The sequence below is a fragment of the Equus quagga genome, chromosome 2, assembly GCF_021613505.1.
Source record: "Equus quagga isolate Etosha38 chromosome 2, UCLA_HA_Equagga_1.0, whole genome shotgun sequence".
In the NCBI taxonomy this organism is placed as follows: domain Eukaryota; kingdom Metazoa; phylum Chordata; class Mammalia; order Perissodactyla; family Equidae; genus Equus; species Equus quagga.
In genome coordinates, this window is record NC_060268.1 from 39495345 (window position 1) to 39520079 (window position 24735).

The following is a 24735-nucleotide window of genomic DNA, read 5'->3' on the forward strand; positions in this document are numbered from 1 at the left end:
ACCCCAGTTCAGTTCCCAATCTTTCCCTACTCAGCCCTGTGAAAGCATTGTTAGCATACTATCTATGATTTTGTTTTAGCAGCAGAGAAATACTCACAAAATTTGTCAGTCATACCTATTGTGTGCTTGCTATTGTGGAGGATTCACAGGAAACAGTCTTCACCTCACAAGAGATATTCAGAAAAGATATCTAAGATATGAGATCATGCATGCCAATTGTCGCATGAGGGGATGCCAAAGGAATTAAATCCTTTAATTCTAAAGGAATTATGCTAAAGGAATTAAAGGCCAAAGGAATTAATTAGGATCATATTCACCCAGGTTGGGTCAGGAAACTTTTAGGCAAGTGGTAAGAGTTGAACCTTGCAAGATAACGTAGGACCCAAGTGTTTGCAGGGGTGAGTGGAGCTATACTATTCATTAATAGTATATTTCTGATGGTAATTGATGATAATCCTTTGTGTGTTTCAGTGATGGGGATGCTTACCGTCTTTATAACCTGGATGTTTATGGATATAAAATACATGACAAAATGGGCATTTATGGTTCAGTGCCTTATCTCCTGGCCCACAAACTGGGCAGGACTCTAGGCATTTTTTGGCTGAATGCCTCAGAAACACTAGTGGAGATCAATACAGAGCCTGAAGTAAAGGTGAGCTATGGATCATGGTTGTGTGTCATGCTTATAGAAGAAACAAAACCAGTGAAGTATAGTCTTGGCTCTGGGCTTTGTAGTGGCAGTTCTCTGCCGCCAGTCTAGTCAGTGAAATTTAGTATGTACTAAAGCAACAGACTGTTACATATGGATGGGTGTTATAGGTTAGAGGGGAATTTTTCAGACCTGTGTTCCATTCCTTTTCCAGTACACACTGACCCAGACGGGCCCAGCTGCTGCCAAACAAAAGGTCACATCTCGGACCGATGTGCACTGGATGTCAGAGAGTGGAATCATTGATGTTTTTCTGCTGACAGGACCTACACCATCTGACGTCTTCAAGCAGTACTCGCACCTTACAGGTACTTGCATGTGGAAGTGCGAGTTTCTTGTTCCATTATATTTCCTCTATCCCATGTATTATCACTGTAAGTTAATATTTATTGTAAATTATATAGCATTTATAAACAACTTACCTAAGCTTTTTAAGAAGCAAGCATTTCTCCTCTCATCTTCATCCCATTCAACTTGGCTAAACGTTGCACTGAGGCTAGAATTCTCCATTCTCTAATCCCTAATGCTCACTGTCTGCCTTTCTTGGAGTCTTTAACACCTGGACTTTCTCTCCCTTTATCTCAGATGACCAGTATCCCAACCTGAACTTTTCTCTGTTCTCTTCTCCATTTTAAAATATACCTTGGGGGCCAGCCTGGTGGCGCAGTGGTTAAGTTCACACATTCTGCTTCGGCAGCCCGGGGGTTCGCCAGTTTGGATCCCAGGTGCAGACCTACACACTGCTTGGCAAGCCATACAGTGGCAGGTGTCCCACATATAAAGTAGAGGAAGATAGGCATGGATGTTAGCTTAGGGCCAATCTTCCTCAGCAAAAAAAAGAGGAGGATTGGCAGCAGATGTTAGCTCAGGGCTAACCTTCCTCAAAAAAAAAAAAAAAAAAATATATATATATATATATATATATATATATATATACCACTGGCTTTAGCACTAAAGCATTTTTATCTTTAAAAGATATAAAAGGTCATATAAACTGATGCAGAAAAAGCATTTGACAAAATCTAACACTATTTCATGATAAAAACACTCAGAAGACTAGGAATAGAAGGAAACTTCCTCAAAATGATAAAAGGCATTTAAGAAAAATCCACAGCTAACATCATACTCAATGGTGAAGGACTGCAAGCTTTCCCCTGTGATTAGAAACAAAACAAGGCTGCCTGCTTTCACCACTGCTATTGAACATTGTACTAGAAGTTCTAGCCAGAGCAGTTAGGCAAGAAAAAGAAATAAAAGGCATCCAAATTGGAAAGGAAGAAGTAAAATTATCTCTATTTGCGGATGATGTCATGTTAGAAAATCCCAAAGAAAGCACAAAAAAACTGCTAGAGCTAATAAATAAATTCACCAAAGCTGCAGGGTACATGACCAACACAAAATTAGTTGTGTTTCTATACATGGGCAATGAACAATCTGAAAAAGAAATCATGAAAACATTCCACTTACAATAACATCTAAAGAAATTAAATACCTAGGAATAAATTTAACCAAGGAGGTGAAAGAGTTGTACGCTGAAAACTATACAACGTTCCTGAAAGAAATTAAAGACAGCCAAAATAAATGGAAAGACATCCTATGTTCATGGATTGGAAGATTTAATATTAGAAGATAGCAATACTACCAAAAGCAATCTACAGATTCACTGCAATTCCTACCAAAATTCCAATGGCTGTTGTTAAAGAAATGGAAAAGCTGATCTTCTAATTCATATGGAATTGCAAGGACCCTGAATAGCCAAACAGTCTTGAAAAAGAAACAAAAAACAAAGTTGCAGGAGGCATACTTTCCAAATTAAAAACTTACTTCAAAGTTAAAGTAACCCAAACAGTGTGGTACTGGCATAAGGACAAACATATAGACCAGTGGAACAGAATTGAGAGTCTAGAAATAAACCCATATATCTCCGGCCAATTGATTTTCAACAGAAGTCCAGGCCCATTGAATGGGGAAAGGATAGTCTCTTAAACACATGGTACTGGGACAATTGGATATCCACGTGCAAAAGAATGAAGTTGGAACCCTGCCTTACACCATATACAAAAATTTAACTCAAAACAGATCAATGACTTAAATATAAGAGCTAAAGCCATAAAACTCTTAGAAGAAAAAACAGGGGTAAATATTCATGACCTTGGGTTTGGCAACAGATTCTCAGATATGACACCAAAATCATGAGCAACAAAAGAAAAAAATGGATAAGTTGGACTTCATTAAAATTAAAAACTTTTGTGCATCAAAGGACATTATTAAGAAAGTGAAAAGGCAGCCTACAGAATGGGAGGAAATATTTGCAAATCATATGTTTGATAAGGATCTGGTGTCCAGAATATGTAAAGAATTCTTGCAACTCAACAACAAAAAGACAACCCAATTCCAAAATGGGCGAAGGACTTGAATAGACGTTTCTCCAAAAAAGATATACAAATGGATGAACAGCCACATGAAAAACATGCTCAACATTCTTAGTCATTAGAAAATGAAAATTAGGGGCTGGCCCCGTGGTCGAGTGGTTAAGTTCACGCGCTCCACTGCAGGCGGCCCAGTGTTTCATTGGTTCGAATCCTGGGCATGGACATGGCACTGCTCATCAAACCACGCTGAGGCAGCGTCCCACATGCCACAACTAGAAGGACCCACAACGAAGAATATACAACTATGTACCAGGGGGCATTGGGGAGAAAAAAAAAGGAAAAAAATAAAATCTTTAAAAAAAAAAAAAGAACATGAAAATTAAAACCACAAGGAGATATTACTTCATACCCACTAGAATGGCTAATTCAAAAAAATGGCAAATAATAAGTGTTGATGATGATGTGGAGAAGTTGGAACCTCATACATTGCTGGTGGGAACGTAAAATGGTTCAGGTGCTATGGAAAGAGTTTGGCAGTTCCTCAAAAAGCTAAACATAGAATTATCATATGACCCAATGTGATGGTTAATTTTATGTGTCTACTTGACTAGGTCATGTTACGCAGATATCTGGTTAAACACCAGTCTATGTGTCACTGTGAAGGTATTTGTTAGATGAGATTAACAGTTAAATCAGTAGACTTTAGGTAAAGCTGACTATTCTCCATGATGTGAGTGGGCCTCGTCTAATCATTTGAAAGCCTTAAGAGAAAAAGACTGATTCCCTAAAGAAAAAGGAATCTGTCTCCAGACTGCCTTCCTACTCAATTTCAACTCTTCCCTGGGTCTCCAGCCTGCCAGCCTGCCCTGCAGAATTCAGAATTGCCAGCCCCCACAGTCAGGTGAACCAGTTCCTTAAAATCAGTCAATCACTCTCTCTCTGTATATGTATTAATATATTCACATATATGCACATCCTGTCCGTTCTCTCTGCAGAACCCTGACTAATAAAGTCAGCTCTCCCACTCCTAGATATAAACTCAAAGGAATTGAAAGCAAGGACTCGAACAGATAGTTGTGTGCCGATGATTATTGCAGCGTTATTCGCAATAGCCAAAAGATGGAAACGACCCAAGTGCCCATCAAAGATGAATAGATCAACAAAATGTGGTATATACATAAAATGGACTATTATTCAGCCATCCAAGGAATAAAGTTCTGAGACATGCTGCAACATGGATGAACCTTAAAAACATTATGCAAAATGAAATAAGCCAGACACCAAAGAACAAATATTGTATGATTCCACTTATATGAAGTGCCTGCTATAGGCAAATTCATACAGACAAAAAATAGACTAGCAGTTACCAGGGGCTTGAGGGTGGGATGGATAATGGAAAGCTATCGCTTAATGGCTACAGAGTTTCTGTTTGGGATGATATAAAAATTTGGAAATAGCTAGTGGTGATACTTGTACTACATTGCAAATGTAATTAATGCCACTGAATTGTACACTTAAAAATGGTTAAAATGGCAAGTTTTATGTAGTATATATTTTACCACAATTTTTAAAAATTGGTAATGTAATATGCCAAAAACATTGAATTGTATGCTTTAAGTGGGAGAATTGTATGGTCTGTGAATTACATCTCAATAAATGTGTTAAAAGTAAAAGTAATGCAGCATCACCTCTCCTGCGTTCTTTTTTTTTTCTTTTTTTGAGGAAGATTAGCCCTGAGCTAACATCTGCTGCCAATCCTCCTCTTTTTTTGCTGAGGAAGGCTGGCCCTGAGCTAACATCGGTGCCCATCTGCCTCCACTTTACATGTGGGAAGCCTACCACAGCATGGCATGCCAAGCGGTGCCATGTCCGCACCCAGGATCCGAACTGGAGAACCCCGGGCCGCTGAAGCAGAACGTGGCACTTAACCGCTGTGCCACCAGCCGGCCCCTGCATTCCATTATTAAAAGTCCCTGAGTCCAGCCCATGTTCGAGGGAAGAGGAATTTTATTCCACTTTTGATGGGAGGAGCAACAAAGAATTTGTGCATAAGGGAAGACACCTGTATAGGAATAAGTACTGTCTAGGCCCGCCTGCAGGCCCTTTCAGCATTGTTATTAGGGAGAATAAGCCTGGTGTATAGGAAAGTGCTTCAGAAATGCTGGATCTGCTGCCACGTTCAAAGAAATCCCATTTATGAGTTTATGGATTGTTGACTCCTGATGAAGATTTAGCTCAATAATATCCCTCCGTCTTTTCCCTCCACATATTGTTATACAATAATTTTTGGTTCAGTCAAGATTTAGTGTTTACATTTTTCAAATGCTCAAGGGTGTCAGATGCTTTATCCATTCCATGTTTTTCCCTGGAGACTTCTCTCCCAAGTTTCTCCGCCCTGCTCCCATGTGGACCACAGCTTTCGAGGCTGCCTGCACAGCTGTCATCCTAGGACTAAAGTTTGCTGTTTCCTGGTGTTAGATCCCTCCTTTCTTAGGTCCCATATTTTTCTTTTTGGTGGTTTATTATCTTGTTTTTGTTTGTTGTTCGTTTGAAGCATCTTCTGGCAGTTTCCTACGAAACTGTGCATTAGAAGTACACTTTCGGTGTCTTTGCAGGTATGAAAACATCCTTTTTTCTGCCTTCATCCTTGACTGCTAATTTGGTTAGCTACATTGAGAATTATTTCTCTCAGGGGCCATCCCGGTGGCGCAGCAGTTAAGTGTGCATGTTCCGCTTCGGCAGCCCGGGCAGGGTTCACTGATTCAGATCCCGGGTGCGGACATGGCACCGCTTGGCGAGCGATGCTGTGGCAGGCGTCCCACATATAAAGTGGAGGAAGATGGGCACGGATGTTAGCTCAGAGCCAGTCTTCCTCAGCAAAAAAAGGAGGATTGGCAGCAGAAGTTAGCTCAGGGCTAATCTTCCTAAAAAAAAAAAAGAAAAGAAAAAACAGAAAATTATTTCTCTTAGAATTTGAAGGCATTTCTCTATTATCTTCTATATTCTTGCTCCAAAATCACTCTGAATTCTGTTCCTTTGTATATGATCTATCTTTTCTCTCTTAAGTATCTTCTCTTTGTTTTTAATATTCTGGAATTTCTGAAATTCTCAGATTTTACAATAAAATGCCTTGATATAAACCTTTTTAAAAAAATAATCCTTGTGCTGCGTATTAGATGTGGACTCTTTCAGTCTTGAGAATTGTGGCCCTCAGTTCTGGAAAACAGTCTTTTGTTATTCCTTTGATAATTTCTTCCCCTCCTTTTTCTCTTTCTACTCTACAGATTTTATAATCTCCCTCCCTTTTTTGTCTATTTTCTGAGCAATTTTCTCAATTTTAAGTTCCAGGTCTTCCATTTATGCTGTCATAGTTCCAATTTCTACCAACTCTTTCTTATCCTCTGATTGCTCCTTGTTTCTAGTATCTTTATTCTTGTCTTAGGCTATCCCAGTCTTTTTTTATGAGTGCAATATCTTTTTTTGTCTACCTGGAGATGCTGATGATAATGTTTTGATGTTTACTTTGGTTCCTTGTATTGTCCCTGTTTTCTCAGAGATCCTTTTGTTCCATTCCTTTATGTGGGTCTCTCTCTCATTTTGGAGGCTTTCCTCAAATGTTGGGTGGTCCTCGGCTATTCCTGCATGCTTAAGAATAAGGTTTGGCCTGAAAGCCCTGGGTGCCTGGATGTGTCTTACACTCTAGTATTGGGAGTGGAAGCGGGGAATTCTCCTGCCTGCTAGTGTTCTGGGAGCAGGGATGAGCTCTTCTCATCACCATCCCTGTCCCAGGCACTCCGGTGAGAGCTTCCCTGGCTTTGCTCGAGAGTTACCATCCCTCCCCTGCCTGCCACCTTCCCAAATGTAATTGAAATTACTCCTGTCATTCTCTTTGTTTTTGTGGTTTTATTCTTTTTTCTTTACTCTGACATTAGTGGGACTTTAGGAGGGGAAGAGATAAATGCCAATGGTTGACCGGAAGTCTTCCATGTTATCAGTAAATATTTTTACAATAATGTCTTGACACTTCTTCCTGCCTTCAGTCTCTTTCCCTTCAAGTCAGTCTCAACACTGCTCCCTAACTAATTTTTCTAAAACATAGATCTGCTAAGGTTACATCTTGCCAAACATTTGATGATTTCCTATAACAGAAAGTTTAGAATTCCTAGCCTGAACTACAGGGCTCTTCACAAACTGAGCCTCTCTAGTTTCATCTTTTACTGGTCTCTTTCACAAGGTAACTCCCCGGGAATATTTATTTTTCCCTAAGCTTATCATGTACTTCTGTGCCTCTGTGTCTTTTCTGTTCCCTCTGCCTGAATGCTCTATCCAATCTCCCTGCCTAGTATACGCCTACTTATTCTTCAAGGTCCAGACCAAAGTGTTGCTACCAAGTGAAGCCTTTCAAAACTCCACACTTCTCTACAGGCAGAATTTCTTAACCCCTCTGTATTCCCAGAGCACTAGGCTGATACCTTTGCCAGAGTAGTTATACGTCAAAGCAGAGCAATTTATTTGTATGCTGGCCTCATCAGCCAAATTGCCACTTTCTTGAGGGTATGGTCTATGCTTTCTTCTCCTATATTCTAATCACCAAGCTCGGTGCTTAGACCCTGCAGATATTCAAGAAATGTTTATCAAATGTGTAATTATCACTGTGGTGGTAGTTGGCTCAGTTGTCATCTTCCTCTTTTAGGCACACAAGCCTTGCCCCCTCTCTTCTCCTTGGGGTACCATCAGTGCCGCTGGAACTATGAAGATGAGCAAGATGTAAAAGCAGTTGATGCAGGATTTGATGAACATGACATTCCTTATGACGTCATGTGGCTGGACATAGAGCACACTGAGGGCAAAAGGTACTTCACTTGGGACAAGAAAAGATTCCCAAACCCCAAAAGGATGCAAGAGCTGCTCAGGAGCAAAAAACGTAAGGTAAAATAGGCCAGTACCTCTGAACCTTTTAATTACAAACATTTTTTCATTTTTAAAACTTGGCTTGGCACGTTAATGGGAGAGAACTATCTGATAAAAAATGGCCATAGACATAGTACTTTCAAATGTAATTGTAACTGTGATACCAGAAAAGCAATGGTGAAAAGGTGGTCATGCCATCCGTCCCTGCCTTAGTTGTCTAGGTCCTCAGAAGGGTGAAGGGCCTGGCATTCAGTCCCATTTGTTGTGACCATCCTGTAGTAATGTGATAGAGCCCCCTATGCAAAATGTGGGTCTGATGTCAAAGTTGATGATGTCACACTGGCAGCAAGAGGGCATGAAAAGGCCACATAGTGAGGCATTCTGGGGAGAGCAGGGCTGCCTCCCAAGCTGGTTTGAAAATGGCTTGAGAGAACTGGGAAGGGAGACTGGCTCAGTTTTTATGGTAGTTAGAGGGTGGGAGTGGGGTGAAGATTCCTGTGCAAGCACCAGGGTTTGTGTGGTTTGAACTTCCTGCTGGCACCAGAGGAGGGAGCATCAGGGCTTTCTTTGTCGGCACGCACAGATGTGGGCAGAAGGGTAAGGGGAAGTGGTGGGGCTTGTGCTCTGAAGAGTCCGTCAAAAATGGAGTCAGATTCTTTACTACACTATTTTTCCTGCATGCTTCCCTGATGGACTCCACTTGTCAGTCTGGCCAAGAAAAGAACTAAAATAGAAAATGGGGAGGAGCAGAAGACACTGGAAAGTGTGTAATGCAGGCATGGTGGTGGTGGCAGCAGCAATAATGAGAAGACGGAGGGAGAGAAGAAAATGGAGAGAGGAAAATGGAGGAAACCCCATATGTATCATGTAAACAGACCCTGCAGTCCCTCCCCATGAGACCAAAGTTGCCTTTTCAACCCATTCCTTTGATCCCCAGGCCTTTCACAGGTGGCCAGAGCCAATCTCATTAACTCCTAATTTCCCAATTAATAAATAGCTACTATTCATCAAGCACTTACTATGGGCCAGGGAGTATGATAAAACACATTATTGCATCCAGTCATCGCAAAATTATGAGGTAGATCTTGTTGTTCCATTTTTTAGATAAAGAAACTGAGGCTTAGAGTGCTTTTGTATTTTGCTCAAGGGCCCACAAGTGTGAGTAAGTAGCAAGGCAAGAATCTGAACCCTGATCTGCCTGATTCAAGAACCTGTGTCTATATAAGCAGTTATTTATGGAGGCCTTCGAATGTTCCAGATGCTGTGCTAAAGATGAAACAAATATGCAGATGAGCCCCCTAGGGTCTTACAGTGAGTGGGGGAAAGGCAAGTAGACAGCAACCACAATACAGGACAGTAACATAACAGCCAAGAAAGGTCAGGGTGGGGAGCGGACCAAGCAAAAGAAGATTGCCTCCTGCTGGACTCAAGCAGGGCTTGTGTGTTTTAGATGAGCCCTGAAGGGTGAGTCTCTAACCAGTGGAGAAGAGGGGAGGAGGGAGAAGGCAGTGCAGCCAGAGGCGGGCGCACCCAGTGGTGTTTGGAAGGCAGTGCACAGGCTGGTTTGACAGGCAGACAAGGCATGTGCAAGGTTTGAGTAGTGGGGAATCTGACCTTACTTAGGCTGCTTTGTATGCATTTGGAGACATTAAACGTTTTTGAATAAGGAGTTACTGCACAGTAACTTTACATATAAAGAACTACAACTCAACAACCAAAAAACAAACAACCTGGTTAAAAATTGGGAAAAGGACTTGATAGACATTTCTTCAAAGAGGATATACAAATAGCCAACAAGCACATGAAAAGATGCTTAGCATCCCTAATCATTAGGGAAATGCAAATCAAAACCACAATGACATACCACTTCATACCACTAAGATGGATACTATCAAAAAACAAAAAATAGGGGCCAGCCCTGTGGCTTAGTGGGTAAGTTTGGCATGTTCCACTTTGGCGGCCTGAGTTTGCAGGTTCAGATCCCAGGTGTGGACCTACACTGCTTGGGCAGTGACCCACATACAAAATAGAGGAGGTTTGGCACAGATGTTAGCTCAAGGCAATCTTCCTGAGCAAAAAAAAATCAAAATAACAAGTGTTGGTGAGGATGTGGAGAAATTGGAACCCTGGTACACTGTTAGTGGGAATGTAAAATGGTGCAGCCACTATGGAAAACAGTATGGTGGTCCCTCGAAAAATTGAAAATAAATTTACCATGTAATCCAGCAATCCCACTTATGGGTATATACCCAGAGGAACTGAAAGCAGGGACTTGAGCAGAAATTTGTACATCCACGTTCATATCAGCATTATTCACAACAGCCAAAAGGTGGAAGCAACCCAAGTGTCCATCAACAGATGAATAGATAAACAAAACATGTTATATACATACAATGGAATATTATTCAGCCTTCAAAAGTAAGGAAATTCTGATACATGCTGATATACATGGCTGAACCTTGAGGACATTATGCTAAGTGAAACAAGCCAGTCATAAAAAGACAAATGCTATATGATTTCACTAATCTGTAATACCTAAAATAGTCAAAATCATAGACAGAAAGAAGGATGGTGGTTGCTGGGGAGTATGGGGAGGAGGGAATGGAGAATTGTTGTTTAATGAATATAGAGTTTCAGTTTTGCAAGATGAAAAGAGTTCTGGACATTGTACGACAATGTGAATGTACTTAACACTACTGAAGTGTACACTTAGAATTGGTTAAGATGGTAAATTTTATGTTATGTATAGTTTACCACAATTAAGACATTTTTTAAAGTTTTTGAGCAATGGAGAATTAAACCCTAGCATGTAGAATAGATTTGAATAGATATGAGGAAGGGTGATTAGAAGGTTGTTCTAGACAAATGAAGTGGTTTCGAGGCGCTAGACTGGGTGGAAGTGATGGTATTAGAAAGCAGGGAGAGATACTAGAGACATGGAGCTGTGATCACAGCTTTTCTCAAACCTCCTTCCTAAATATGTCTGTACTGTTGGGTTTTGGAGGGTTTTTTTAACCATGCTATTCTCTTGTTTTCTTTAATGTTTGCTGTTGTCAGTGTCATCTTAGCCTCCAGATGTCTAGGGAGCAGGGACCTTGCCAACTCAATCCTTTATGTATAGCATCCAGCACCATGGACAGATAGAAGCTTAATAAATGCTGTCTTAACATGTATTGGCTGGACAGCAATAGTTATAACAGAGCATTGGCCTGTTTTAATATCAATTTATATTTCCATAAGCACATGAAAGGTTATAGGGTTTTACTGGTGTGTGAAATATTTTCATACCAATAGTAGTTGTTTCTGAGTAAAATTTGAACCCCCAAACTATGATGAAAACATAAGAATGAACATATAGCTTATATGAAACTGATGAGATCTTCAAACCTTTATGTCCTGACAGCTTGTGGTCATCAGTGACCCCCACATCAAGGTTGATCTTGACTACTCAGTGTATGCCAAAGCTAAAGAACAGGGCTTCTTCGTGAGGAATCATGAAGGGGGAGACTTTGAAGGGGTGTGCTGGCCTGGTAAGATATCACTTTATACATTTATACTTGTTTAGTCCTAATTAAAGAAGATCACATGGCTGTCACACTCCTTTCTTGTAGATGTCTCTTGCTACATTGTAAGCACCTTTAAGGAAGAGATGGTATTACTTTCTTTTGTATCTTTCAGAACACTTGGTACATGTGCTTTGTATACAGTTATCAGTCAATAAATGAAGAAAAAATAAACAAACAAGCAGACATCAGTGGCATGCTATTTCTCTAAGCAAAGAAAAATAAAATAAAAAGCCAGGGAATGAGAAAAGGACAGGAGGAGAAAGAAAGAAAAAGGGTCATGCAGCCCCTCTCCCTGGGATTCCTCTTGGCCCTGTTAGCCCACAGTTTTGACTTCCCGGCCTTTCATGAGTGACCTCAGCTGCCTCTGGCAACTATGAATTCTTCATTTCAGAAATTATTAGTTTAAAACTTTGGTAGAAACTCCTCAAGGACAAAAGAGAATCACCTCTCTATCATATCATAGGACTCTATCACAAATCCATGCACTGTAAAGAAACCTTTTTCATGCATTCCTTTTCCCCCTTATACCACTTATTAACACTCCTCTGTTCTCTTTAAGAACAGAGGGGTCACTCCAGGATATCTGCCATCCTTACCTGGACTACCTTAGGCCATTAGCAAGAGACAGGCTCCATCCTGATGCTTGTTCGTTGGCATTCCCCTGGGCCTCTGAGGTTGAAAGTTCTGGTGATTGTCACTAGAGTCCAGCATTGCCTTCATTTGCAGCTCACCAGACCATGCCTCTGTATCAGCTATTTTTCACTTTTGATGTAAGGTGCCCATTTGATTACCCAGCTTTCACATCTGATATTGTTCTTTATGACACATCTTATCATGAAGACCAGTGTTCCTAACAGGTTGTCTACTCTTCTGCCCCTACAGGTCTCTCCTCTTACCTGGATTTCACCAATCCCAAAGTCAGAGAGTGGTATTCAGGTCTTTTTGCTTTCTCTGCTTATCAGGTTTGTTTTTATTCTTTTGCTCTTTCCTAGTTACTTGGAAAGATGAAAGAAGGAAAAAAAGTGATTGAATAGAACTGGTCTGCTTCATCGAGTAGCTCTTGATAAGTAATACTTGTATGAAAAGGAGGGATGGCAACCGCATTACAGACTTTGGTGGTGCTGGGAGAGGTGCCGTGTGTATTACCAAATGCACAAAAGCTGTGATTTGGACTTCTATTATAATATACTCTATGATATGTCAAAGTACTTAAGAATAGAGATTTATTATATTTTCAAATTGGTATATAAATTTTTATATAAAATAGTATTCTGTTGCTATTATTTAAAGATGATGATATATGTGAAAATATCTTGCAAAGTATAACGTGACATTAAAAGTAAGGTATAATAATAAATCAATTCTTAAAATCTTACAAGAACCACAGAGAGAACTGGAGAGGCCACATCTAGAGAACTGTTTTCAACTAATTATGATGATGATCATAATGATGCCTAATATAAATGGACTATTTGCTATGTGGCAAGCATTGTGTTAGCACTTTATGTACATTATGCCATTTTATCTTCACAATAACCCTCTGAAGTTGGACCCATAATTAACTCTAATCCCACAGATGAGGAAATTGAGGCACACATGTGTTTAAAAACCTGCTAAGTTCACCCATCTAGTAAGTGATGTACCCAAGATTTGAACTCAGGTCTGTCTGTCTCCCAAGCCTAGCTCTTAATCACTAAACTCTAGTTTCTGAGCATCATATATTAGGACACAGAAAACACGTTGGAGCTGGGTAAACAACACTTGGCCAAATCTGGCCATGCTCGTTCATTTCCCTATCGTCTATGGCTGTTTTCACACTACTGTAGCAGAGTTGAATTATGGAAAGAGAGGCCTTATGGCCTGCAAAGTTGAAAATATTTACTGTCTTGCCCTTTTCAGGAAAAGTTTGCCAACCCCTCCCTTAAAGGATGCTAAAGAAGGACAGTCAAAGTAGTTAAATATTTGGAAACCATATAGCCTTGTTCATTGAGGTATACTCGTTTAGAAATAGTTGAAGGTAAAGAGTCAAAAGAAAATGTAAACCCCTCCAGCCATTTGAAAGACTGTCATGCGGGTGAGGCATTAGAGTATTCTGTGGTATCCCAGAAGGCAAGCTAGGCCCTGTGAGAGGATGTTACAAGGAGCAGGACTTTCCGAAAATAATGGAATGGGCTGCCTGAGGGACTCCCTGTCATTGTAGCTATTGAGTCAAAGGCTGAGAGACCAGGGAGTCTATGAAGGGATTGTAACACCCTGTTAGCCAGATGACTCAGCTGCCCCTTCCCACTCAACATTGAACAGTGCTGTGTAGAACACAAACTATAGATCCTGCTAACAAACAGGTATCTTAGCTGTCAGATCCTTCAAAGTATTAGAGGGAAGGCAGAATCTTATCACAGACGGCTGTAATTGCCCTTAGTTAAGAGCTGGAGCAAATGATAGATGATATGAAGCCTAATTGTGAATATTCACAACCCTTCCTGTAGGGGTTTTCCAGGGTACGTCTCGGCGTGGACTTGCTGGGCAATATGTATTTCACAGACAATGCAGCACAGCATTCTTTCATTCATCAACAAATACTTATTGAGAACCTTCTGCAGTTCTAGTACTGTTCTAGGTGTTAAGGATTTGTCAGTGAACAGAATAGACAAAATTCCCTGCCTGTGGAGCTTTTATTCCAGCAGATGATTTAGCATAGATGATAAACATAATAAATAAGTAAATTAAATGGAGTAGGAAAGAGGAATAGGGGCACTATCATATTAATATCGTCACTGTAGGCACAATTAGGAGATGCAACGTAAGGATTATAGGTATACCAGAGGGAGAAGAGAAGGAGAAAGGGGCAGAAAACCTATTCAAAGAAATAGTGGCTGAGAACTTCCCAAATCTGGTGAGGGAGATGGATCTTCAGGTGACAGAAGCCAATAGATCTCCAAACTTTATCAATGCAAGAAGACCAACTCCACGGCATATAGTAGTGAAGCTAGCAAAAGTCAACGACAAGGAGAAAATATTAAGGACAGCCAGGCAAAAGAAACTAACCTACAAAGGAACCCCCATCAGGCTATCAGCAGATTTCTCAGCAGAAACTTTACAGGCTAGAAGAGAGTGGAATGATATATTCAAAAATCTGAAGGACAAAAATCTACAGCCGAGAATTCTCTACCCAGCGAAAATATCCTTCAAATACGATGGAGAAATAAAAACTTTCCCAGATAAACAAAAATTAAGGGAGTTCATTGCCACAAAACCTCCTCTTCAGGAAATCCTCAGGAAAACCCTCATTCCTGAAAAATCCAAAAAAGGAAAGGGGCTACAAAACCAAGAGCAGAGGAGATAAGTAGAAGGACAACAACAGAGAGTAGCAGCTCTACATCAGAACAGATTAAACCATGGGACGAGAAACAAAGGAAACTGAAGAAAACCGGAAAACAAGACACAAAATGGGAGTGGTAGGCCCCCACGTCTCAATAATCACTCTAAATGTAAATGGATTGAACTCCCCAATCGAAAGACACAGAGAGGCAGGATGGATCAAAGAACAAGATCCAACAATATGCTGCCTCCAGGAAACACACCTCAGCCCCAAAGACAAACACAGACTCAGAGTCAAGGGATGGAGAACAATACTCCAAGCTAATAATGAACAAAAGAAAGCAGGTGTCGCTATACTAATATCAGACAAGGTAGATTTCAAAGCAAAACAGATAAAGAAAGATAAAGAGGGACAGTATATAATGATAAAAGGGACTCTCCACCAAGAAGACATAACACTTATAAATATATACGCACCCAACACAGGAGCACCAAAATTTGTAAAGCAACTCTTAATAGAACTAAAAGAAGACATCAACAACAATACAATAATAGTAGGGGACCTCAACACACCATTAACACCAATGGACAGAACATCCAGACAGAAAATCAACAAGGAAATAATAGAATTAAATGAAAAATTAGACCAGGTGGACTTAATAGATATATATAGAACACTTCATCCAAAAACAGCAGGTTACACGTTCTTCTCAAGTGCACATGGAACATTCTCAAGGATTGACCATATTTTGGGAACCAAAGCAAACATCAATAAATACAAGAGAGTTGAAATAATATCAAGCATCTTTTCTGATCATAACGCTATTAAACTAGAATCAGCTACAAGAAAAAAGCAGAGAAAGGTGCAAAAATGTGGAGACTAAACAACACGCTTCTCAACAAACAATGGATCATTGAAGAAATTAAAGAAGAAATCAAATATTATCTGGAGACAAATGAAAATGAGAACACGACATACCAAATCATTTGGGATGCAGCAAAAGCAGTCCTAAGAGGGAAATTCATTGCAATACAGGCTCACCTCACTAAACAAGAAAAAGCTCACGTAAGCAACCTCAAACGACACCTAACAGAACTAGAAAAAGAAGAACAAACAAAGCCCAGAGTCAGTAGAAGGAGGGAAATAATAAAAATAAGAGCAGAAATAAACGATATTGAAACAAAAAAGACAATAGAAAGGATCAATGAAACAAAGAGTTGGTTCTTCTAAAGAATTAACAAAATTGACAAACCCCTAGCCAGACTCACCAAGAAAAGAAGAGAGAAATCGCAAATTAATAAAATCAGGAATGACAGAGGAGAAATCACAACAGATACCAATGAAATACAAGAGATCATAAGAGAATACTATGAAAAACTATATGCCAACAAATTGAACAACCTGGAAGAAATGGACAAATTCCTAGACTCCTACAATCTCCCCAAACTGAATCAGGAAGAAATGGAGAATCTGAATAGACCAATCACAAGTAAGGAAATAGAAACGGTAATCAAAAACCTCCCCAAAAACAAGAGTCCAGGACCAGACGGCTTCTCTGGAGAATTCTACCAAACATTCAAAGAAGACTTAATACCTATTCTCCTCAAACTGTTCCAGAAAATTGAGAAAGATGGAGAACTCCCTAACACATTCTATGAAGCCAACATCACTCTGATCCCCAAACCTGACAAGGACAACACAAAGAAGGAGAACTACAGGCCGATATCACTGATGAACATAGATGCAAAAATCCTCAACAAAATTTTGGCAAACCGATTACAGCAATACATCAAAAAGATTATACACCATGATCAAGTGGGATTTATATCAGGGACACAGGGATGGTTCAACATCCGCAAGTCAATCAACGTGATACACTACATCAACAAAATGAAAAACAAAAACCACATGATCATCTCAATAGATGCAGAGAAAGCATTCGACAAGATCCAACACCCATTTATGATAAAAACCCTCAGTAAAATGGGTATAGAAGGAAAGTACCTCAACATAATAAAGGCCATATATGATAGACCCACAGCCAACATCATACTCAATGAACAAAAGCTGAAAGCCATCCCTCTGAGGACAGGAACAAGACAAGAGTGCCCACTTTCACCACTCCTATTCAACATAGTACTGGAGGTGCTGGCCAGAGCAATTTGGCAGGAAAAAGAAATAAAAGGAATCCAAATAGGTAACGAAGAAGTAAAACTCTCGTTGTTTGCAGACGACATGATCCTATACATAGAAAACCCCAAAGAATCCACAGAAAAACTATTAGAAATAATCAACAACTACAGCAAAGTAGCAGGGTATAAAATTAACGTGCATAAATCAGTAGCATTTCTATACACTAACAATAAACTAACAGAAAAAGAACTCAAGAACTCTATCCCATTCACAATCGCAACGAAAAGAATAAAATACCTTGGGATAAACTTAACCAAGGAAGTGAAGGATCTATACAATGAAAACTACAAGACTTTCTTGAAAGAAATAGGCGATGACATAAAGAGATGGAAAAACATTCCTTGCACGTGGATTGGAAGAATAAACATAGTTAAAATGTCCATACTACCTAAAGCAATATACAGATTCAATGCTATCCCAATCAGAATCCCAAGAACATTCTTCACAGAAATTGAACAAACAATCCTAAAATTCATATGGGGGAACAAAAGACCGCGAATTGCTAAAGCAATCCTGAGCAAGAAAAACAAAGCCGGCGGAATCACAATCCCCGATTTCAAAACATACTACAAAGCTACAGTGATCAAAACAGCATGGTACTGGTACAAAAACAGGTCCACAGATCAATGGAACAGAATTGAAAGCCCAGAGATAAAACCACACATCTATGGACAGCTAATCTTCGACAAAGGAGCAGAGGGCCTACAATGGAGAAAAGAAAGTCTCTTCAACAAATGGTGCTGGGAAAACTGGACAGCCACATGCAAAAGATTGAAAATTGACCATTCTTTTTCACCACACACCAAAATAAACTGAAAATGGATCAAAGACCTAAAGATTAGGCCTGAGACAATAAGTCTTTTGGAAGAGAATATAGGCAGTACACTCTTTGACATCAGTTTCAAAAGAATCTTTTCGGACACTGTAACTCCTCAGTTGAGGGAAACAATAGAAAGAATAAACAAATGGGACTTCATCAGACTAAAGAGCTTCTTCAAGGCAAGGGAAAACAGAATTGAAACAAAAAAACAGCTCACTAATTGGGAAAAAATATTTACAAGCCACTTATCCGACAAAGGGTTAATCTCCATAATATACAAAGAACTCACACTGCTTAACAACAAAAAAACAAACAAACCGATCAAAAAATGGGCAGAGGACATGAACAGACATTTCTCAAAAGAAGATATGAATATGGCCAATAGACACATGAAAAGATGTTCATCATCGCTAATCATCAGGGAAATGCAAATCAAAACTACACTAAGATATCACCTTACCCCCGTTAGATTGGCAAAAACATCCAAAACCAAGAACGACAAATGTTGGAGAGGTTGTGGAGAAAGAGGAACCCTCATACACTGTTGGTGGGAATGCAAACTGGTACAGCCACTATGGAAAACAGTATGGAGATTTCTCAAAAAGTTAAAAATAGAAATACCCTATGACCCAGCCATCCCATTACTGGGTATCTATCCTAAGAACCTGATATCAGATATCTCAAGAGTCCGTTGCACCCCTATGTTCATCGCAGCATTATTTACAATAGCCAAGACGTGAAACCAGCCTACATGCCCAGAAACTGATGATTGGATAAAGAAGATGTGGTATATATACACAATGGAATACTACTCAGCCAAAAAAAAAGACGAAATTGGCCCATTCACAACAACGTGGATGGACCTCGAGGGCATTATGTTAAGCGAAATAAGTCAGTCAGAGAAAGACGAACTCTATATGACTCCACTCATAGGTGGAAATTAGTATATTGAGACGGAGATCTGATCGGTGGTTACCAGGGAAAAGGGGGGGTGGGGGGAGGGTACGGAGGGGGAAGTGGTGTACCCACAACATGACTAACAAAAATGTACAACTGAAATCTCACAAGGTTGTAATCTATCATAACATTAATAAAAAAAAAAAAATATCGTCACTGTAGGAGTATTATCATGACCAAGATTTGTTTCCTAGGGATCTACTGACATCCTCTACGTATGGAATGACATGAACGAACCCTCTGTCTTTAGAGGGCCAGAGCTAACTATGCAGAAGAATGCTATTCATCATGGCAACTGGGAGCACAGAGAACTACACAACATCTATGGTTTTTATCATGTAAGACATCCAAAAAGAAGCCAACTGGACCCATGTGCCCTGCCTTTTGGGCTGAAAGTCGTTTGCTTTATAATAGCTATACTGTACTGTTCATTTCTCTTTATGTGTCTTTTCTAATAACTGCAATGATTCTTATCAGGTTGTAGTGGTATAAAACTTATTATTTCTCCCTTTGCTTCTTTTCCTTCTATGATGAACTTGAATTTTAAGGATATTGTGAGATTAATGATAACATAGAAACATCTTCCTTGCCAGGAGCCATTCGTACATGGCACTGAATACTGCCTCAGACTTTTAATGAAGTAGGCAGTGTATAAATAATAAACAAAGGAAATTAAAACAAATGTTTTGAAATTTCACAAATGCCTAAATACAGCAAGTCTTACATTCATACGAAAGGAGTAAGATCGAGAGCACAGATATACCATTTCAATAAATGTACTTTTTAAATGTAGAAAGCCTTCCTTAACTACTTAACCTTCTCAGTAGAAGGTGGTAGAATTGTTTTCCATTTGCCAGTCACATCCAAAAGACTTGGCAGTCACTTACCCTAATTTATATCCATGGCTCTTTGTTATTTTCAGAATGGAACTGTGTTTCTATGGCCCTCCCACCAATTGGTAATTCCCGGTGGGAGCTGCTGGCTAGATATAGCCCAGTTTTCAGATAGTATGTGTTTACTTCTCCAACAGCCTCTTGCTATAACTACAAAACACTTTAGAGAATTTTTGTTTGTAGGCCAGGGCCAGTCACTTAACCTCTCTGAATCTCAGCTTTTCTCATCAATGAAACCTATCCATCTCAGAGGCTGTTGTATAGATTATAAGAGAAAAATCTCACAAAATGCCTAGTAATAGTAAGCACCAAATAACTGCTAGCTTATTATTTACCATTATTTCATTGCTATTTTAATCAGAGAAATTTTTCCACTCTTTTAAGAGGGGAGTTTAGAGTAGTTTCATTACATCATGAAAATTATTTGAGGATTTATTTTAATATTTTCCCTTTCACATTTGCACCTACTATTTACTTTTTGCATGTTAAATAGCTTATTGGGGATGTCTGCACAATGCCCTAATTCAATCATTTCTTTGAAATTTTTCTCCTTTGCCTTTGTAGCAAATGGCTACTGCAGAAGGACTAATACAACGATCCAAAGGGAAGGAGAGACCCTTTGTTCTTACACGTTCTTTCTTTGCTGGATCACAAAAGTATGGTAAGGAATGGCTTATATGATCAGACTTAAAAACACAAGTTAGCAACCTGTCTTTCTGACCATTTATGGTGTATGGTGCTACTGTGTTGATGCATTCCTTTTCAGTAGCTGGTGGGCGTGCCCTAGATTGTAGAGAGTGATGTGCCCTGAAGTATGCATTTTGCCCTATGAGAAAGAATAAACCAATAAAAAGTTTAGTTACTTGTTTCCCACTGAAGGCATGGCCACTTAGTTGAGAAAATGACTTCAGAATATCTCAGTTTGCTGTGATGGTCATCTCGGATCCTGCCTCTTTGATTGATTAAAACCAGGGAAGATATACTTCTCACACATTCCTTCAAACACCTGCTCCACTTAGCCGTATGACTTAAAATAGACCTGGCTGTTGCTTGTGGTCAGGGCCGTCTGTAACTGGATCCAGCTTAGTAGCTAATGCAGATCTAGTTCAACTTAACCGCCTTGTGGCAGGAAGGCTATTTTAAGTCTCCCGGCCTTGAATAAATAACTGGGAGCTTAGATCCCCATTTGAAGAATCTAGCCTGTGCTACACCACAGATGTGATTAGGCCTCCTACTTCCCCCTGAAAACCAGCCCCCGTGGTACTCCAGAGAAGGCCAAAATATTGTTATCTCAGGCAAAGATTATATGGAGATGCTCACCACAGCATTAGTCCTTGAAACCAAAAGGAAGGAAAATCCAAATATGTAGCAATAAGGAAATAGTTATAGAAGTATGATGTATCCATATGATAGACTATAATAAGGCTGTTTAAAATAGTGCCTTAATTGCATGAGAAAATGTTTGTAACATTATGATAAACAGATTTAAATAAAGCAAAATGCCTAAATGTTTATATATTATCCCAATTTTGTTAAAAAATAAATATACATATGTAGGTAATAATGGAAATCAATAAGTATAGTACCTTCCTTGGTGCTTATGAGTGATTTTAATTTTCTTCTTTTTACCTATCTCTGTTTTCCAAATTCTCTGTGAGTATCATTTTTAATCACTAAAAAACGTAAAGTATTTTTTAATGAAAGCATTTATAAGCAGCAGTTAAAAAAAAGATAACAGAAGATATGCATGCTAAGTAACCTTTGATTACTTAAGTATTGGCCCACTGCCTAGTCTTCAAGGCTCTGTGTGAAACTGTCAGCTTTGCCCCCCTGCGGCGAGTGAGGCATTACAGAGAATGCCTGTGCTGAGATCAGTAGTCAGAATCTCTGACTAAACAACCATATGAGACACGAAAATATCTGCATGTTTACAGGAACCTTCTTTCTTGATGAGAATGTTGTCATGTTGATTTCAAAATCATTATGTGGATATATACATATCTCATTTGAAGCCAAGGGGAAATTTTTAGAGTACTGTTTAAAAAGAACAGTTTCTTGAAAATATTTTTCTTTGCTGGCCATAGGACAGCCTAAAATTTCTATGGAAGATTAAAACAAAAATAACTACCAAACCTGTTTTGGTAGGAGATAGACAAAAATGCTTCAGGAATAATCAAGATTTAGTAAAATGAGACTTTTATGGGTCTCTTTAGTGGCATATAGTCTATCTTCACAAACTCTTGTCAGCTGTACAGAGAACAAGAGCACTGGCTTTGAGGCTCAAATCCTGCCTCTACAACTTAGTAACTGGATGACTCTGAGTACATTATAATAGCCACTGTTTGCCGTGTTTCCTTCCTCTGTAAAATGAGGTTAAATAGTGGTTACCTGATAGGGTTGTTGTGATGAGTAAGTGGGCTAATACAAGCAAAGCAGCATAACACCTGGGTCAGTAAAGGCCTGTTAAATGTTAGCTATTGCTATTGCTCCTGCTTTTATGACGTCCCTAGAGGGTCTGTGCCATTGCTCTCAAATTATAGAGCAATTTTTCAAGGGGAGGAATAGGCAGTAGATCAGTGGGATAAAATAGAGAATCCGCAGAGAGTCCAACAGATATGTGGTCAATTAATTAGCAACAAAGTTGCCAAGACAATTCAATGGAGAAAGGAGTTTTTTCAATAAATGGTGCTGGAACAGTGGGTATCTATGTGGGGAGGAAAAAAACCCTCGACCCTTACCAAACAGTATACACAAAAAGTAACCCAAAATGAAATATAGCCCTAAATTATAAATGCTGAAACAAACACAAAACTTCTAGAAGAAAACATAGAAAATCTTTGTGACTTTAAGATAGGCAAAGATTTCTTGGATAGAGCACAAAAAGCATGAACCATAAAAGAAAATGCTAAATTGGACTTCATCAAAATTAAAAACTTCTATCCTTTCAAAAATATTGTTTAAAAAATGAAAGTCAAGCCACAGAGAGAAAATATTTGTAATATACATATATATCTGTCAAAGGACTTGTATCCAGAATACCTAAAGAACTTTTACAATTAAATAATAAAAAGACAACCTACTTTGAAAAATGAGCAAAAGATTTGAATAGACACTTTACAAAAGAAGACATATGAATGATCAATAAACACGTGAAAAGATGCTCCAGATCATTAGTCATTAGGGAAATACAAATTAAAACCACAGAGAGACACCACTACACACCTGTTAGAGTGGCTAGAATTAAAAAGACTGACACCATCAAGTGTTGACAAGGATATAGAACAACTGAAACTCCCGTTTATTGAGAATGTGAAAGTGGTACAAACACTTTGCTAAACAGTTTGAAATTTTCTTCAAGTATTCAACATACGCTGAACATAGACCCAGCAATTCCACTCCCAGGTATTTACCCAAGACAAATGAAAACATATGTCACACAAAGATTTGTACACAAATGTTTATGGCAGCTTCATTCATAATAGCCAAAACTTGGAAAGAATCCAAATGTCCATCGATAGGTAGGTGGATAAATAACTTGTGATATAGCCATACTATGGAGTACTACTCAGCAAATAAAAAGGAGGAAACAACAATATTATGCTGAGTGAAAAAAGAACACAAAATAGAACATTTTAGAACACAAAATAGTATATATTATGTTTCCATTTATGTGAAATTCTAGAAAAGACTAATTTATAGTCATAGAAATCAAATCAATGGTTGGGTAAAGTGGGGGGTTATTGACTACAAAGAAGCCCACGTGAACTTTTGCAGTAATGGAAATGTTCTCTTCCCTGCTTATGGTGCTGGTTACATGGGCATATACATTTTTCGAAACTCATCAAACTCTTCACTTCAAATAGGTACATTTATTGTATGTAAATTGTATCTCAGTAACGTTGATTTTTAAAAAATGTTCCTTCTAAACTTAGACTTGTTATACTTCAAATAGAAGTGCAATTTCAGAATATCTTCACAAAATGTTTTGTGGATTTTAACAACTTTTTCACATTAGAAAATTAATATATTTTCATTGTAGAAAATCAGAATTTGTATGTTTTAAGGTAAGAAAGAAAGGTTTTCCTTTATAGTAATTTGTCTATTACAAATAAGGAATCTGAATATGAAATTGAGTGCATGGGCTGATTTTTTATTTTTTTTTTTAATATTTTGTTACTGGTGACCAAAGGTGCTGTGTGGACAGGCGACAACACAGCAGAATGGAGTTACCTGAAAATTTCTATCCCTATGTTGCTCACTCTCAGTGTCACTGGGATCTCTTTTTGTGGAGGTAAGGTGATATGCTCAGGCTTGACGTGAGAGGAAATAAAAAGTGTGGATGTTTTCGTCAAAACTGGTCACAAATCCCTTCTCATTGGCTGTTTTGGGCGGGGATAAACGTGGGAACGAGAAAATGAGTAAAGTGAAGGAGGACAGATTAGAGAGGAGAGTGAAAGGGACGCTTCAGAGCTGTTGTGTCTTCTCTGAACTGAGGACATGAAATAAAGTCATCAGAAGTGGAGCCAGAGTGCTTCTTTCCCTCCTCTCTCTGCTACCTCAGTAGATGCTCCTGATAACCACGTGTCTCCCTGAAACATACCTTTTCTTCTTGAAAGTGAGAAAAATGGGAAGAACTACAAAGAATTTAGCAAATCAGAAATCAGCCTTACAGAAATCTTTTTTACTCAGCAGGTTTAAAATTCTGTGATATATTTTAACTGTTGAAAGAAAAAAAAGATATGCTCTTGGGAGAGATAAATTTAGTTAAAATTAGATTCTCTGATGGGCTGCCTTCCCCGAATCCTCATAATTCTCTGCTCTGAGCGCTCTCAGTGTGGAAGGTGCTCAGCGTGTACAGTTCAGCTGCTCCTTGTTTTCTGAAGGACTAGAAGCAACTTAATCTCACTTTGTGATAGATGTGATTTTTATGGCATTGGTCCAAATACAACACAGAGAATATGTATCCTGCTTAAAGGCTAGGCGTGAAATCCTACC

General features: G+C 39.0%; 1 protein-coding gene across 2 annotated transcripts in view; it reads left to right on the forward strand.

Annotated features, from left to right (window-relative positions):
- GANC (glucosidase alpha, neutral C) overlaps positions 1-24735 on the forward strand; it is a 79813-nt gene that overhangs the window by 34246 nt on the left and 20832 nt on the right. For both annotated transcript variants that reach the window (XM_046649725.1, XM_046649733.1), the window contains exons 9-16: positions 472-652; positions 864-1017; positions 7775-8010; positions 11396-11522; positions 12441-12520; positions 19042-19185; positions 20305-20401; positions 23930-24031. In XM_046649725.1, the coding sequence (XP_046505681.1) occupies positions 472-652; positions 864-1017; positions 7775-8010; positions 11396-11522; positions 12441-12520; positions 19042-19185; positions 20305-20401; positions 23930-24031 (1121 nt within the window). The remainder of the gene's footprint in view (positions 1-471; positions 653-863; positions 1018-7774; positions 8011-11395; positions 11523-12440; positions 12521-19041; positions 19186-20304; positions 20402-23929; positions 24032-24735) is intronic.